The 13,039-nt window shown below is 40.1% G+C and overlaps 3 protein-coding genes across 3 annotated transcripts; 1 reads left to right on the top strand and 2 right to left on the bottom strand.

The window, feature by feature from the left end:
* Positions 1-1,908: 1,908 nt before the first annotated feature.
* On the bottom strand, positions 1,909-9,218 carry snx5 (sorting nexin 5). The gene is made up of 13 exons (XM_085478082.1): positions 8,897-9,218; positions 7,308-7,412; positions 7,054-7,164; positions 6,706-6,827; positions 6,428-6,551; positions 5,320-5,415; positions 5,107-5,212; positions 4,939-5,014; positions 4,807-4,846; positions 4,640-4,726; positions 3,607-3,766; positions 3,419-3,504; positions 1,909-3,217 (listed from the first exon to the last, which is right to left on the bottom strand). The coding sequence occupies exons 1-13, from the start codon at positions 8,927-8,929 to the stop codon at positions 3,167-3,169; spliced, it is 1,197 nt and encodes a 398-aa protein (XP_085334208.1). The 5' UTR covers positions 8,930-9,218; the 3' UTR covers positions 1,909-3,166.
* A 35-nt stretch (positions 9,219-9,253) lies between these two features.
* mgme1 (mitochondrial genome maintenance exonuclease 1) lies at positions 9,254-12,107 on the top strand. Its single transcript, XM_085478083.1, has 5 exons — positions 9,254-10,147; positions 10,239-10,467; positions 10,573-10,705; positions 10,819-10,949; positions 11,167-12,107. Exons 1-5 carry the CDS (start codon positions 9,634-9,636, stop codon positions 11,186-11,188), a joined length of 1,029 nt encoding a protein of 342 aa, XP_085334209.1. The 5' UTR covers positions 9,254-9,633; the 3' UTR covers positions 11,189-12,107.
* LOC146695708 (glycine N-acyltransferase-like) lies at positions 10,959-13,039 on the bottom strand. Its single transcript, XM_085478084.1, has 5 exons — positions 12,808-13,039; positions 12,610-12,723; positions 12,417-12,525; positions 11,870-11,996; positions 10,959-11,789 (listed from the first exon to the last, which is right to left on the bottom strand). Exons 1-5 carry the CDS (start codon positions 12,883-12,885, stop codon positions 11,378-11,380), a joined length of 840 nt encoding a protein of 279 aa, XP_085334210.1. The 5' UTR covers positions 12,886-13,039; the 3' UTR covers positions 10,959-11,377.

Consider the following 13,039-nt stretch of genomic DNA (forward strand, 5'->3'; position numbering starts at 1 on the left):
AGGGTGGATGAACCCAGAAAAGGTTTGGTCATAACACGCACCTTGCTTTGAGTCCTTTTGATGTTTTGTTAATGATGGAATTCCATTACTGAAGGACGAACATGCACTGTCCTCCAGACATTCCTTCACACTTTCACACCCAAGATGTGCCAGTCCCCTGTGCTTCTGTGTCAGGGGGCAGGCAAGGAGGCAATGTTAGATATTTATATTGCTGAGGGCCAAAATCGAAGTGCTGCTTTCTCTTCTTACTCTCAGAAGCTGAGAAGAATTTCAGAAATCTTTGCAGGACCAGGAAGAAGCATCCTAACCCGTTTCAATAAGGAAGCACAGATGATCCAGTTACGACAATAAGCCCTGCAGGTGCGGTTAAAAAAAAAAACATTCAGAGAGTACATTCTCTTTATGGGGAGGTTTTCATGCGTCATGGCTCTGAGTCCTACTGTAAGGCTTATATCAGCATTTATGATGATTTTCTGGTGACCACTGCTGAGCTCTGAGCCATGAGGCAGGTGCTTTCACAGGCTCACTCAACCATGAACAAAACCAAAGTGAAAAAAGACTATATGACACAGCAGACAAACGTACACCTGAAGCAGTGTCCCTTTTTTCTCGCGCTCTATTGTGCTTTCTTAAAAAATCCTGGGCCTGATTATGTAATAGTGCTTTGCATGCCACTGAGGATTAAAAGTGGAATATAAAGATGGTACTGAATAAATTATTACTGGCAAATCACTAACAATCTATCCAGAAGTTCTAAGAATGCACAAAACCCATTTCTTATCACAGCCTGTAAATGATCTAAGTTTGCCTAGGAGGAGATACAGAAATTCACAAAATCATCTAACTACAGTCTATCTTTGAAGCAAACACCATTTATCTTTTTTACACCGGTTTACGCAGCCAAATTTCACACAGTGCGTCCTTTTCTCCAACGGTTTTGTTTCTGAGGTGACTTATCAGATCAGTGGAGCTGCACAAAGAGAACATGAATAGACTAAATTTAGGACTGATACTTTTCTGTTTCATGTAGCTCTGTAGCTGTGGTGAAGGGACTTTAACCCCACATAAGCAAATGTCTCTTCTTTGGCAACCTTAAACACACGTCTACGGTTAACATCTATGCCTTTTTTTTTTTAATCTCATCTTGTTCCAAAGGCAGGTCTTGCTTTAACTCTTTGATGCTGCACTTCTAAATCCTGTTTGCTCTTACCACAGCTGGCAGGCTCCTTTGTTTGTACTGATTATTTGTTATAATGTCATTGGCTACAGTCAGCTGTTTTAACCAATCAGTGACTAGCGCGAACCTTACAGGTCACTGTGACTGAAAGACTGGGGCTGTCTAATATTGACAGATCCCCCACGGATGTATGAGTAGACTCTACGTGCATTATCATTGCAATTCTGCTTTTCTACAACTCCAACAGCAAAAGCTTCGTTAAAGAATCTGTATTATCCATTAGGATGTTCATCATAATAATGGCTTTAAATTTTTTGGGTTTAAAAAAAATAAATAAATATTTACTGAGTGCATTGCATACTAGCAATAAGTCCTTGACCTGTTACACAAAATATTGGTAGTTCTACCTGAGCTGTACGTTGCTTTGTGCAACTGCTAAAGTAGGTCACACAGTGAGCACGTTGGTCATGGTAATTCCCATAAGCCCCCTGGCATTTCCTCAAAGGTTACCTAATACACGATACCGTCCAATTGCAGGATCCACTGTGGTCGATGGATTTAACACAAACGTGCATACAGCTGTGTGTAACTTCAAGGACACCGTAGAAATGCTGACAGTGCCACCTAGAGGTAGTAGTGGAAGAGCTTCAGGCTCTTGGTACGTGAGTGGAGAATAGTAAGGATCGAAGTAAGAGACTGCATGTGTGGCATAAAAACAAAAAACCAAGATGAAATTTGGGAAAGTAGGGTTTATTAAACAGCCTTAATAAGAATTTTATAAAATGCTAATGTTCTGTATGAAAAAACATCATGTGAAGGAATTCACACAGCTGGAATCCATTAGAAATACATTCAATTTCTTAAAAAACTATAATGCATTTTTAACACTTCACCAAGCCTGGTCGTGATTGTAAAGTAGTTTTCAGCTTAGTGCATCTTTCATTTTTATTCCATTTTATTTTTTTCCAAACAAACTGTTGAGGGGATCAGGAAAATATAGGAGGTCTCCGTGAAACTATCAGTAACAAATCGGAAAAAGTAAATAAAGATAAAATAACCGCAAACTGAAAAGGAATAAGCAATGGACACAGCGGGAGTAAACAGGCAGGTGCAGCGACAATGAGTGTCTTTAAATGAAACCAAAACTATAAATGTATACTTTTCTATGCTCTATGCTCAAACAGCCTACTATTTGACTCCATCCCACATCTTTGATAACTGTGAGATTTCAGGCCACGTCTTACAAACCAGAATGCGGGAAACCAATCCAATTCCTGAGGAGAAGTTCAGCTATTTTCGTACACTACGATTTTCTGTCTTATCTTCTATGTGAGTCATGAGTTTTCTTACTAGAGGGTTGGTTTGGCTGTTCACTAATCTCAGAGCCCAGGAATGCAGAGCATGAGGATGTTTTTTTCCAGGCATCGGTTTTGTTTCTGTAAAACTGTTTAATTAACAAAAAATAAAAGCCCCAAAAGAGAAAACACATAAATCATAAATCAATCAATTATGTGGAAATGATTATCTAAGTATTTTAAAGTTGTGTAAAAGTATATATAAAGAAAGAGGTTAGAGTGGAGGAAATGAAGGCAGAAACATGATCGAAAGGCAAGAAATATAATATGTGTTTAAGGTAAAAAATCAAAACAAAAAACCCCCAAAATGATTTGATGCTGCAAAAAAATATGGAAGACCTTGATGTTGGGCCGCCACATTCTCTTCTGGAGCCATTCACATTGAGCTAGACTTCCTTAAATTAATGGAAAAGGTTGGACCACAGACCAGAGGACAGGGACTCTGTAAACATGAAGACACTGTGCATACAAGACACTTAATCTTGTGCAGGGTTTAAAAGTGGCATCAGATCCAGGCGAGAGCGGGCACAGAGCTGAGATTCATGTCCATGCAAGGCCCCCTCCCCCGGGGACGCCCAGTTTCCGTTCTTTGACTGGTCACTTTGTGATGGCAGCACAGGAATACTTCAGCGCATCAGTTGCTCTTGAGCAGCTCGATGCAACCCTGCAATAGAGCCACGCTGTTCTGTGGACACAAAAGCAACAGAACATTCATTGGGCTTGAGCAAAGCTTTGTATCACATGCTTGTAATGACATGTAAGCTATTTATAACTTTTTTTTTTTACTTAAATATTTGTCTTTATTAAAATTTTGCCATTTGTCTCTTGGAGCGTTGAAGGGAAAAGATGATAGTACATATGCATCTTCCTTTACTTTGCTGCTCACCTTGGCGTGCTTTATCTCAAGCTCAGCCATCTCTATGAAGTTCTTTCTGAAGGCCACGACTCGTCTGCCCTTGAAACTGGTGAGTTCTGTCAGGATAAGATTGCGGAGTTTAAAAAGAAAATGTCACTTTAGACACAAAGAAACGAGTACAGAGGCAGTCTGCATCGGTTACGCATGAACACACACACCTTTCTTCCCAGATTCTGAGAGCTTGTCAAATTTCTGCAGGCACTGCCGCTGGTGTTCCTCCGCCTGGGGAATATCCTTGCTCTTCAGTCGGGCCTTATCCAAAGCTTTGTTAGAGTTCTCGTAGTCAGCCAACGCCCGGGCTCGTCTGTACAGAAGGTCCTAAAAACCATGTTAGAAATAGTTTTACGAGATGAATAAAAGTTTGGCAGTAGACCTAAAGAAGCCGTTCAACATGCAACATTTTACAATATTCAAATTGTTACTGTTATAAAAAGGCATGGACAATATTGAGTTTAATTCACAGAAAGCAGGAAGTGCATTCCTCATCTATAGTTTCTTTCAACTCTTTCACATACTGAGGAAAGTAGTTTGCGATTACTTGTGCTTAGTGACATGGTGTGCTCTCCTGCTGAAAGTGGCCATCAGAGGATGGGTTCCCAAAGAGTACCAAGAAAATATCCCTCGCACCATTACACCACCAACAGCCTGAACCGCTGATTCAAGGCAGGACGGATCCTTGCCTTTATGTAGTTTACACCAAATTCTGACCCTACCATCTGATGGTCGCGGCAGAAATTGTGACTCATCAGACCAGCCTACTTTCCAGTCATCTATTGACCAATTCGGTGAGCCTGTGTGAACTGCAGCCTCAATTTCCTGTTCTGAGGTGACATGAGTGGCACCCACTGGAGCTTTCTGCTGCTGTTGCCCATTTGCTTTAAGGTTTGATGTGCTGTGCATTCAGAGATGCTCTTCTGCGCATCTTAATTGTAAGGAGTGACTGTTTGAGTAACTCTCTGGGTTACCAAGCCATATTCACCGGGGGAATTCCCACTTGTGGGATATTTTCTCTTTTTAGCACAGTTTTCGGTAAATGCCAAGATGGTTATTTGTTAATATTAATGAGCAGTTGAACAGCTGCACCTTATAAAGTGGCCATTAAATGTATATAGAGTGAGAGATACAGCGACTGGGCACAATGGTTATAAATCTGTCCAAGCTGTGTGAAGACAGAAGATGAACATGTCTCACCTTAGCAGCTTGGATGTCTCTCATGTAGTATCTCAGCAGCTCTGTGAGTTTTAGGTCCTGGTCAGACGCCACTCTTCCCTCCACTTTCTGCAGAGACAATATTATGTTCAAACTAAACCAGAGCAGAGTAAGTGTCACTGCTTGTTATTAGTTAAAGCTCTACTTACTCTAAACTTCTCAAACAAGTCTGACAGCTTCTCAAGATTTCTGCAGGAAAAAAGAAAAGAAATCACTACAATGTCACACAGAGCCATGCTCTACATCTGTGTAATAACACATATTTCACGTGTTGCACTCACTTCTTATTTGCTGTCATATCATCAGCTGCGAGACTGTTCAGAGTGGCAGAAATGTGAATATAATCATCTGCAATATCTGTAACAAGAGAAATATCAAAATGTAGAAAATTGCACACATAAATTAAATCATCCAAACCGAGTAAATGCTCTAAGATAAACATGACATACTTTTGTGTGCACGGGTCATTTTCTCTGCTTTGGCAGTGGAATCTTTGATCTTGCTGTAATAGTCAAGCAAGAAGGTTTTTTCCTGCTCAAAAAAGTCATCAACTTCCTGCAGGCGAAACAGAAAGACACAAAAGTCATTAAAGAAGTGGCTATAATGCTTCACGTGGGACACTATCCAACATTAACTGCAAGCAGACTGTGCATAAGTCTCACCTTTACTCCTGAGATAAGGACTTCATCAGCTGACTTTACCATGTTTTTAAAGAATCCTCCAAACATTTCCTTTGCATTTTTTCGCCTCACACTGAGCTAAAATGACAGAATTTGAACACAGTAATCAATAATTCTGTAATTTATTAATGAGAACTTTATATATGATGCTTTGAAAAATAAGGACTGAAATAAGGCTGCAATGATTCATTGAGTACCATGTAAGTAGTTTGACATGGAGCGTCTACACACGTTGAAGAACAGAAGCGGAGCTGTTATCGTTAGCGACCACTGCACTCCCCATTAAAACCTTTATTAGGAAAAAGCTGGCGGGAGTCCCTCATCAAACTGCTTGTTCAACAAAGCTCCAGTGTAAAGAAAAGAGAACTCTGTAGCTGCCCCCATTCACCGCCATTTGTTTTACACAGGATTTATTTACAGTAAAGCTACAGAAGTTAAAATAAAAGTGTATGTGTGCAGGTGAACCGTTAGCTTAGTGTGACATGATGTTTAAATTATGCAGCTGCTGAAGGCTGATGGCAGCTGTCCTACTTTCTATCACAGCGATACCTGCAGCAAGCAGGGGTGTGTCTAAGGGGGAGCATGGGGTGTACTAGACAATATTTGTTTCAGGGCTTAAATGACATTATTCTACAGACTTAGATTACCATAAATATAAAAAATTATTTATGAATTCAATTGTATTAAGTGCTATTAAAATTACAATTTCTAAAATAAAAACCAATGAGCAGTGATATTGTGATATTTCTTTTTTGATTATTTGTTATTCCTCATTAATAATGACAGAAGTATTTTTATCCAATTAATTGATGGGACAAACTACATGTTTACTTAAATAATCAATAGTTCAAGCCCAAGACTTTAGTATTATTTGTGAATCTACCAACATTTCATTACTTTGCATAGACATTTCTAAAAATTGTATACAGAATATTTAACACTTATCTGAACTCTATGGCTGCTGCTACTGACAGACCACACAGATAAGTGTGCTGATCACAGCAGGATGCAAACCATGTGTCATAAACTCTACTTCCTCTCTTTCCAACGAATAACCCGTGAAAGGAAGTCAGCACTAAGAGGAACTCACATCCTGGTCATACTCCAAGAAAATCTGGAAGTTTCTGTCTTTGCTTAAAACAGGGTGAGAAGACAGTCTCTGCAGGAAGATTTCATGCACTTGGACAGTTTTCTTAAAGACGGCCAGGTATTCACTAAAAAAATACAAAACAGAATATATTACATGGACATTTTTGGTGAAGTGGACAATATTTTACATACGTAGCTTGCTAATAGAAATCTAGCATGCCATGAAGATAAAAGGATACAAAGAAAAATCCAGTTTTTTGATTTGAGTGTCGCACTCACGCCTCCAGCTCCTGTTTCATTTTAGTGTACTCCTCTTTGGTCATAGTGGCTTCACCTTCCCCCAGCTTGTGCATCTTGTCTCTTGGGCTGTCAAAGTCAGGCTTCGGGGGTGCTGGTGGAATCTGTGAATAATGAATCAGGAAACAAATAAATTTTCACTGATAGTTAAATGGTTGTGAGGCTTCAAAAAAAGAGAAAAAAAGTCTATTTTATACTTTTGGAATTTAAGTTTGCGTTTATGGTTTCTGTTGGTTTCTGAGTGCAAACGATTTAAAAGTTAAGTTGAACTGTGAAATCAACAGCTTCTGTCTCTGGGTGTGAGCCATCTCTGTAAATAGTTCTACGCACTATTAGGCCAGCATAATCCTCCGTCTCCACCAGAGTGTCATGTAACCAGATGAAATCTTCATGCTGCCTGGGAACAGAGAAATCCGGCTTCTGGAAAGAGCTCAGTGTGGTCTGGGAAAACAGTTAATAGCACTTTGTAAATATTACTGACAACATATCAGCAAACACTATTATAGAAGGGATTAAAGGCTAGGATTAAGTTTAAACGTTGTTCTTTCTCACTGTTGAGACACAAACATTCTTTTCCTTTTTACCTTTGTATGAACTGTAAACTTGACTTTGTCTCTTTCACAGAGTGCATCGGGAATGTCAATAAGAAGAGAGGCATCATGGTTTAGGTCCACAGACACAGAGCGCAACTGAGGAGAAATAACAGACCAAAAAACATAAACACATTGCTTTTGTGTGTGAAGTCATTTGGTTTTTAAACATTGCTTTTAGGACATATTCAACAGCAGTTCTTGCCATTTTTGACTTATTACCCCTGATGTTTGGTTTGTGTAGCTCGACAATAAGACAGGCAGAGCTTATTGAATCCTGTATTTTTAAAAGATGGCTTAATAATACTCATCAAAAGACTGAGATTTTGCATTTGGAAAACGAGAAGTGTCCACAGAGAATCGTATGTGTCTACCAATACACATTCTTTCAGCTCGATTTGGTAATCAACAGACCTCAATAACTCTAGGGTCACTTCGCTGACTATTTCTTTGTATTGGATATAAATATTTTATGCAACGGGCACAAACAATCTCATTTGCTCATGTTTCATATTTCCCAACTGCAACAGTACCAGTAAAAACTTGCCACTAAAGCACTTCTACAAATCCTCAGTGGCTGCAACTTCACAATATACAAACATCTCTGAGGCATATTGTAAGCAGATACAGTGCTGAGCCCAAAGCATTCATCCTGATTCAACACCCAACATGGAATTAAGATACAAACCGAATGAAAGCAACTATGAAATCTACTGAGCTCAATCTATAGACATTATCAATTTTAAAAAAGAACTAAACATTTTATCTAAAATGCACAGGGATTCAAGACAAGTGTACAGAACTGTGCCTCCAGATGCGCTAGTCCTGCTTGAGCTTAAAAACTAGGCCCACACCCTTGGTAAATAAAGAGTAAACATATCTCATCATTTACAGTCTTGCTGGACGAAGCGACGTGTTACACTTTACTGACAGTTTATAAGATATAGCCATCTAAAATTCCTGCATTTCCTCAGGTTTTGTTGCAACTTGTGATGAGGTTTTAATGCTACTTTGGTATTTTTTATTTTTATTTATTTTTAGCAGTCTAACTCGACTGACATCTGTCAAAGTTACTGTGAGGTTTAATTAGCATCTGTCAAAACAGCAGAAAAAAAAAACTTCACATACAGACCACACTGCGATGCCACTGAGCTTTGTGCTGCACAGCAGCTGAATACACCAGTTTGTTGGACACAAAAAACAGCAGAAGCGCCACATTCATGACATTGGTGCCTAGCCGAAAATTACCGTCTTTTTATTATAAGCGTTGAATTACGCGGAGGAGGTGGGGGAGTCAGAATTTAGCACCGGCTAAGCGACTTTTCTGTCGCAATGTGTTGCATGTTTAGACGCGTTCGCTGCAACAAATTTTATTAGAAAACAAAATCCCCACCCCAACCAGGAGTTTTAAAATACCGTTCCTGACAGTCTCGTCAATAAACTGTTGGCTAGCGTTAGCCGGAGGCTATCGTTATGTAGAACGAAAAGAACTCAATAACTTAGCCAGAAAGCAATCGTTAACGTTAGCTATCTTGGTGCTGACTATTAATGCAATTTTTATTGCTACGAAAGGTTTAACCTACCTTTTCTTTACTGTTTTCATCTATTGATGTCATAATGGCACTCAAATCGAAAGAATGCCAGGAAGACGATCACTAGAATAACACAACTATTTGCAGGAAGCGAACTCTCTGGTGGCTAGTTAGCTACCAAAACGAACTGTCAAAACGTTTTTTCGCCCACATCCCAGTGACGACAAATTCAATCCCGCCTCACATGAATATGACTGGACAGTGTAGGAATTTACAAACGCTACGATTGGCTCTTCGCTTACTCAATCGCATCACACTCCTGTAAAAAGTTTTCATAAAGCACGGGCATTGTGATAACTTATTTTTTATAAACAGCAGTGTCACACCTTTTTAAGTAACGGACAGTTGCGTACTAACGAACAAAAAAAGTAAAAGGACAGCTCAGTCAACTGTGCGGCAGAGTAAATAATTCGACGGATGTATTTTGATGTTACACCGCACATTATGGGTAACGTAGTTTATAAGGTCGTAAGTTTATTCGTTGAAAGCACCGCTCGGAACTCCATTTCCCAGCTACAGGATATTGTGTAACGAAAAGGCGCGTCGTTCAGAAACTGTCCGATTTGTTTGGAGTCACATGAGAACATGTTGGGGCAAGTACCACCGGTGGTGAAAATAAATACAAAATCCTTAAATATACTTTGAAGCTTCAGGCCCGCTGTAGTTGCCTGTAGTAATTTAGCCAATAAGATATCGCCTTGTTGGCCAATTGTGTGAAAGTCTCCAGAATGTTCACTTTTAAACGAGTTTTATGCGTCAGAGGCATCATTGTACCTCAAAGCACCTCCCTCCCCGTGAGCCACTTTTCTGCTTATCATTGTTTACGATCGTCAAAAAGACGCAGTCCGTACAGTTCAGTGGACACAGAGCGCTACTCTTCTCTCGTGAAGTCCGTCATGTCGACCAGGGTCAGTTCTCAAACTCCGGAGACCCTCCAAGCGGAAGATGACCAAATGTATGGACCTGTTGTCAAAGCCCAGACTCCTACAACTGCAAAGACGAGGGTACCTAAAGTCCTTCATCCATTCTTAGACTGTCAAGAACCTATAGAAACAGAAGAGCCAGAGTCAGGACCTCCAGCTCGGATTTTGTTAAACAGAGGGCAAGGCAGGTCTCTGGTACCAAGCGTGACCCGCATCCTTCAGCAGACCCTCTCCCCAGACCAGATCTTCTACCTGGAGAGGTGGAGGAAGAAAATGATTGCGGAGCTTGGAGAGGAAGGCTTCAAAGCATACAGCCAAAGTAAGATATGAAAGACTTGAGTTATCTTAGTGTGAATGTGGTGAGATCAAATGAAAAAGTGACTCTGTCTTTTTGTTGTACTTAAAAACAGATTTATTTAGGCAAGGGAAGCTTTTCCATTCAGCCTTGGAGGATGTTCTTACTTCACATGCAACATGGAAGGATAGAAGTCCTTCAGAGTATCCACCTGAGGTACAGGGATACATGCAGAGTGTCTCTGACATCCTGGAGGACATCCGAGCGGTGAGAGCTATAGAAAGCACCGTACAGCATGAAACACTGAACTACCTGGGAGTTGTGGATTGCGTTGCTCGCTACAGGTGAAAAAACTGATTTCCAGACCTCTTTTCCACACCAGGCTTGAGTTATTTATCTTTTTTTAAACTAATTTCCTTAACTTGACTCATTCAAACTTTTTCCTGCAGGGGTGTACTATGTGTTATTGACTGGAAAACTTCTGATAAACCCAAACCGTTCCTAAGCAACACGTACGATAACCCTCTTCAAGTGGCGGCCTATGCTGGGGCTTTGAACAGTGATGCCAACTACAAGTACCAGGTGATCTACTAAGATAAATGATGTGATTAGCTTGTATTTTTTTTTACAAAGGTTGCACTGTTCAAAATATATCTTTGTGATTACTGTGTGCTGCTGATCTGTTCCTGCTGCAGGTTGAAAATGGACTCATTGTTGTGGCATACAAGGATGGCTCTCCTGCCCATGCTCACCAGCTCAACTCAGAGCTGATGTTGGAGTACTGGAAAACATGGCTGCTACGACTCGAAGAATTCACAGAACAAAGGTAAAGCAGTCAAGAGCAGTTTCTCATTTTACTACATTTTGTCACATTGTATATAAATTTTACAATATATGTATATGAAGTAATTACAGTTACAAAAATCACAAATGCCACCAAAAGATTGAGTTTGTGTCTGGATGCTGGACGTTAAGCACTGAATTACATTCTTATGCTCATTTGTAGTGCAAATAATTTCATGTTTTTTCCTTCTTCATTTCAGATCCAGTGCAGAAAAGAGATAAGCTGTAGAGACAAAAAAAATCAAGCATATTCCAGAGCAATAAGAGGGCCAAAAAAAAGAGCTATTAACCCATAAATCTAGCTACTATATTTATTCCAACTATTTTCTAACAGAATTTGCTCACGTTGTGACTGTAACTTATTAACAGAAAAAGGTGTAGCATAATTTTGTTTTACTTCTACTCTGTCCCTCATTGAAATATTTGAAATTCATTTACTCTAAACCAGGCTTCCCTGTAAGAGGGATCTTCAGTGAAGCCCAGGTTTGCAAAGAGCCTGTAGGACACAGCGTTCTCCTCTTCTATGAAGCTGTAAACTGGGTAGCCCAGTGCATGATTCCTCTTGGCCAAGCTGCTGACCAGGATTTTGGCATAGCCTTTCCCTCTGTGCTCTGGCAGCGTGTAAAGCATTCCTATAGCGCCTGATGCATAGGTCAGAATCCAGGATACAGGCTTTCCTTCAGCATCCAGCACGCAGCAGGAGGGGAAGTTTGCAATCATGTTGCGGATCAGACCAACGGCCACATCGTCCTTTCCAAACTTCCACGTTTGGCTCACCAAGCCAATGTGCGATTCATCAAGAGAGCTGACTGAGATCCCTGAACTGACATGGAACAGAGCAAAGCTTGTATTATTATCAGGACGTAAAAGTTATGATTAAATATTTGTATGTGTAAATAATACCTGTCAACAGGAGGAAGCCTGCTCACATCTTCCAATGTCATCAAGTAACATTTTGCCACTCTTTTACAGGGTACACCCTTTGCTGATGCCACTGCTTTGAATATCTCAGTGTGGGAAACACTGGTTCCTTTAACACAAGTAATCAAAACCTTATACATGTGAACCTGTTTTTGTCTTTAAAAATGATTTATTAAAGATTAACTTGCTCCCAACATGGGAAGTGCAAAGTTTAACCATAGATGTGTCCCAACTTTTTTTGTTTTGCAGTGCCATATCTTTCTATCACTAAATGACATACCATAACACTTTGAACACAATGAAAGACAATACCATTTTGAAAGATATAATTCCACTTTGAAGGTAGAAGTACATAAACACCAGGCATTAGGATGACTTTTCATTGGCTGGTCTAATTATATCATTGAAAATCACTTGCAGTAATAGACTTCAGTGACCATATGCAGGGCTGCAGTGTGGGAGCCAGCGAATAAACAGTTTGAACTGATTCAGTAACAATGCAAACAATAAGAGAGCTTGTTGCCATTACCAACACAAAAGTACTTGCTCCAGTCAAAAACAGATGACTTGCTGAGGATTTCTTCTAGAACAGCAGCATCAGTTGCAAAAAGCAGTGCATCTTTGAAGAGGTCACTCTTCTGGAAGAAAAATAGACACGTGATCTGTATTGGCATTTAAACAATGTATTGTGTGCACGCAAGCCCCCCCTGCACAGACAGTACCTGTTCAACCTGTGGTTTGCACATAATGACGCGGAACTGTGGCCACTTGTCCACTAAAACCCGGCGTACAGGGTCGGATCTGACTCTGTTTCTGATCACCAGGAAACCGTAAACCTTAAATTAATTCAGTAGTTGGTTATTTGCAGTACATTCAGCTCCTTGTAGAAATAAACATATAACAGATTTAACCGAGCATACCTGCTGCGACATGGGTAAATATTTCTTCAGCTCGTTTTCCGCTGTTTTTAACTGATCTTCGGACAACTCAAAAGCCATTTTTCTCCACTCAGGAAAAAAATGAAGCGTACAGTTCGGTAAATCGCGGAAGTGATCGGAAGTCGGGGGTCTACACGACGACGGAAACGTTAGCTGGGATTGTTTCTAAAGGCTGAGGTTGTGATTCACACTTTCGAGGCTTAAAGTTGAAGAG

This window comes from Copadichromis virginalis, linkage group LG13 (genome assembly GCF_057382275.1).
Source record: "Copadichromis virginalis isolate Kocher_CV1m ecotype Utaka linkage group LG13, C_Virginalis_male_GT1.1, whole genome shotgun sequence".
Taxonomy (NCBI): Eukaryota; Metazoa; Chordata; class Actinopteri; order Cichliformes; family Cichlidae; genus Copadichromis; species Copadichromis virginalis.

Bases quoted from the DNA above. Each gene is read 5' to 3' on its own strand.
- mgme1 (XM_085478083.1), top strand. From the start codon at position 9,634: ATGTTCACTTTTAAACGAGTTTTATGCGTCAGAGGCATCATTGTACCT. The intron at 10,148-10,238 runs GTAAGATATGAA...ACTTAAAAACAG, and splicing joins CTTCAAAGCATACAGCCAAA to ATTTATTTAGGCAAGGGAAG. The intron at 10,706-10,818 runs GTGATCTACTAA...TTCCTGCTGCAG, and splicing joins ATGCCAACTACAAGTACCAG to GTTGAAAATGGACTCATTGT.
- LOC146695708 (XM_085478084.1), bottom strand. From the start codon at position 12,885: ATGGCTTTTGAGTTGTCCGAAGATCAGTTAAAAACAGCGGAAAACGAG. The intron at 12,526-12,609 runs GTACTGTCTGTG...TTTTTCTTCCAG, and splicing joins GCAAACCACAGGTTGAACAG to AAGAGTGACCTCTTCAAAGA. The intron at 11,790-11,869 runs GTATTATTTACA...GTTCCATGTCAG, and splicing joins AGGCTTCCTCCTGTTGACAG to TTCAGGGATCTCAGTCAGCT.
- snx5 (XM_085478082.1), bottom strand. From the start codon at position 8,929: ATGACATCAATAGATGAAAACAGTAAAGAAAAG. The intron at 5,416-6,427 runs GTGAGTTCCTCT...CTGTCATTTTAG, and splicing joins TCTTGGAGTATGACCAGGAT to CTCAGTGTGAGGCGAAAAAA. The intron at 4,847-4,938 runs GTGAGTGCAACA...TTTTTCCTGCAG, and splicing joins GATATGACAGCAAATAAGAA to AAATCTTGAGAAGCTGTCAG.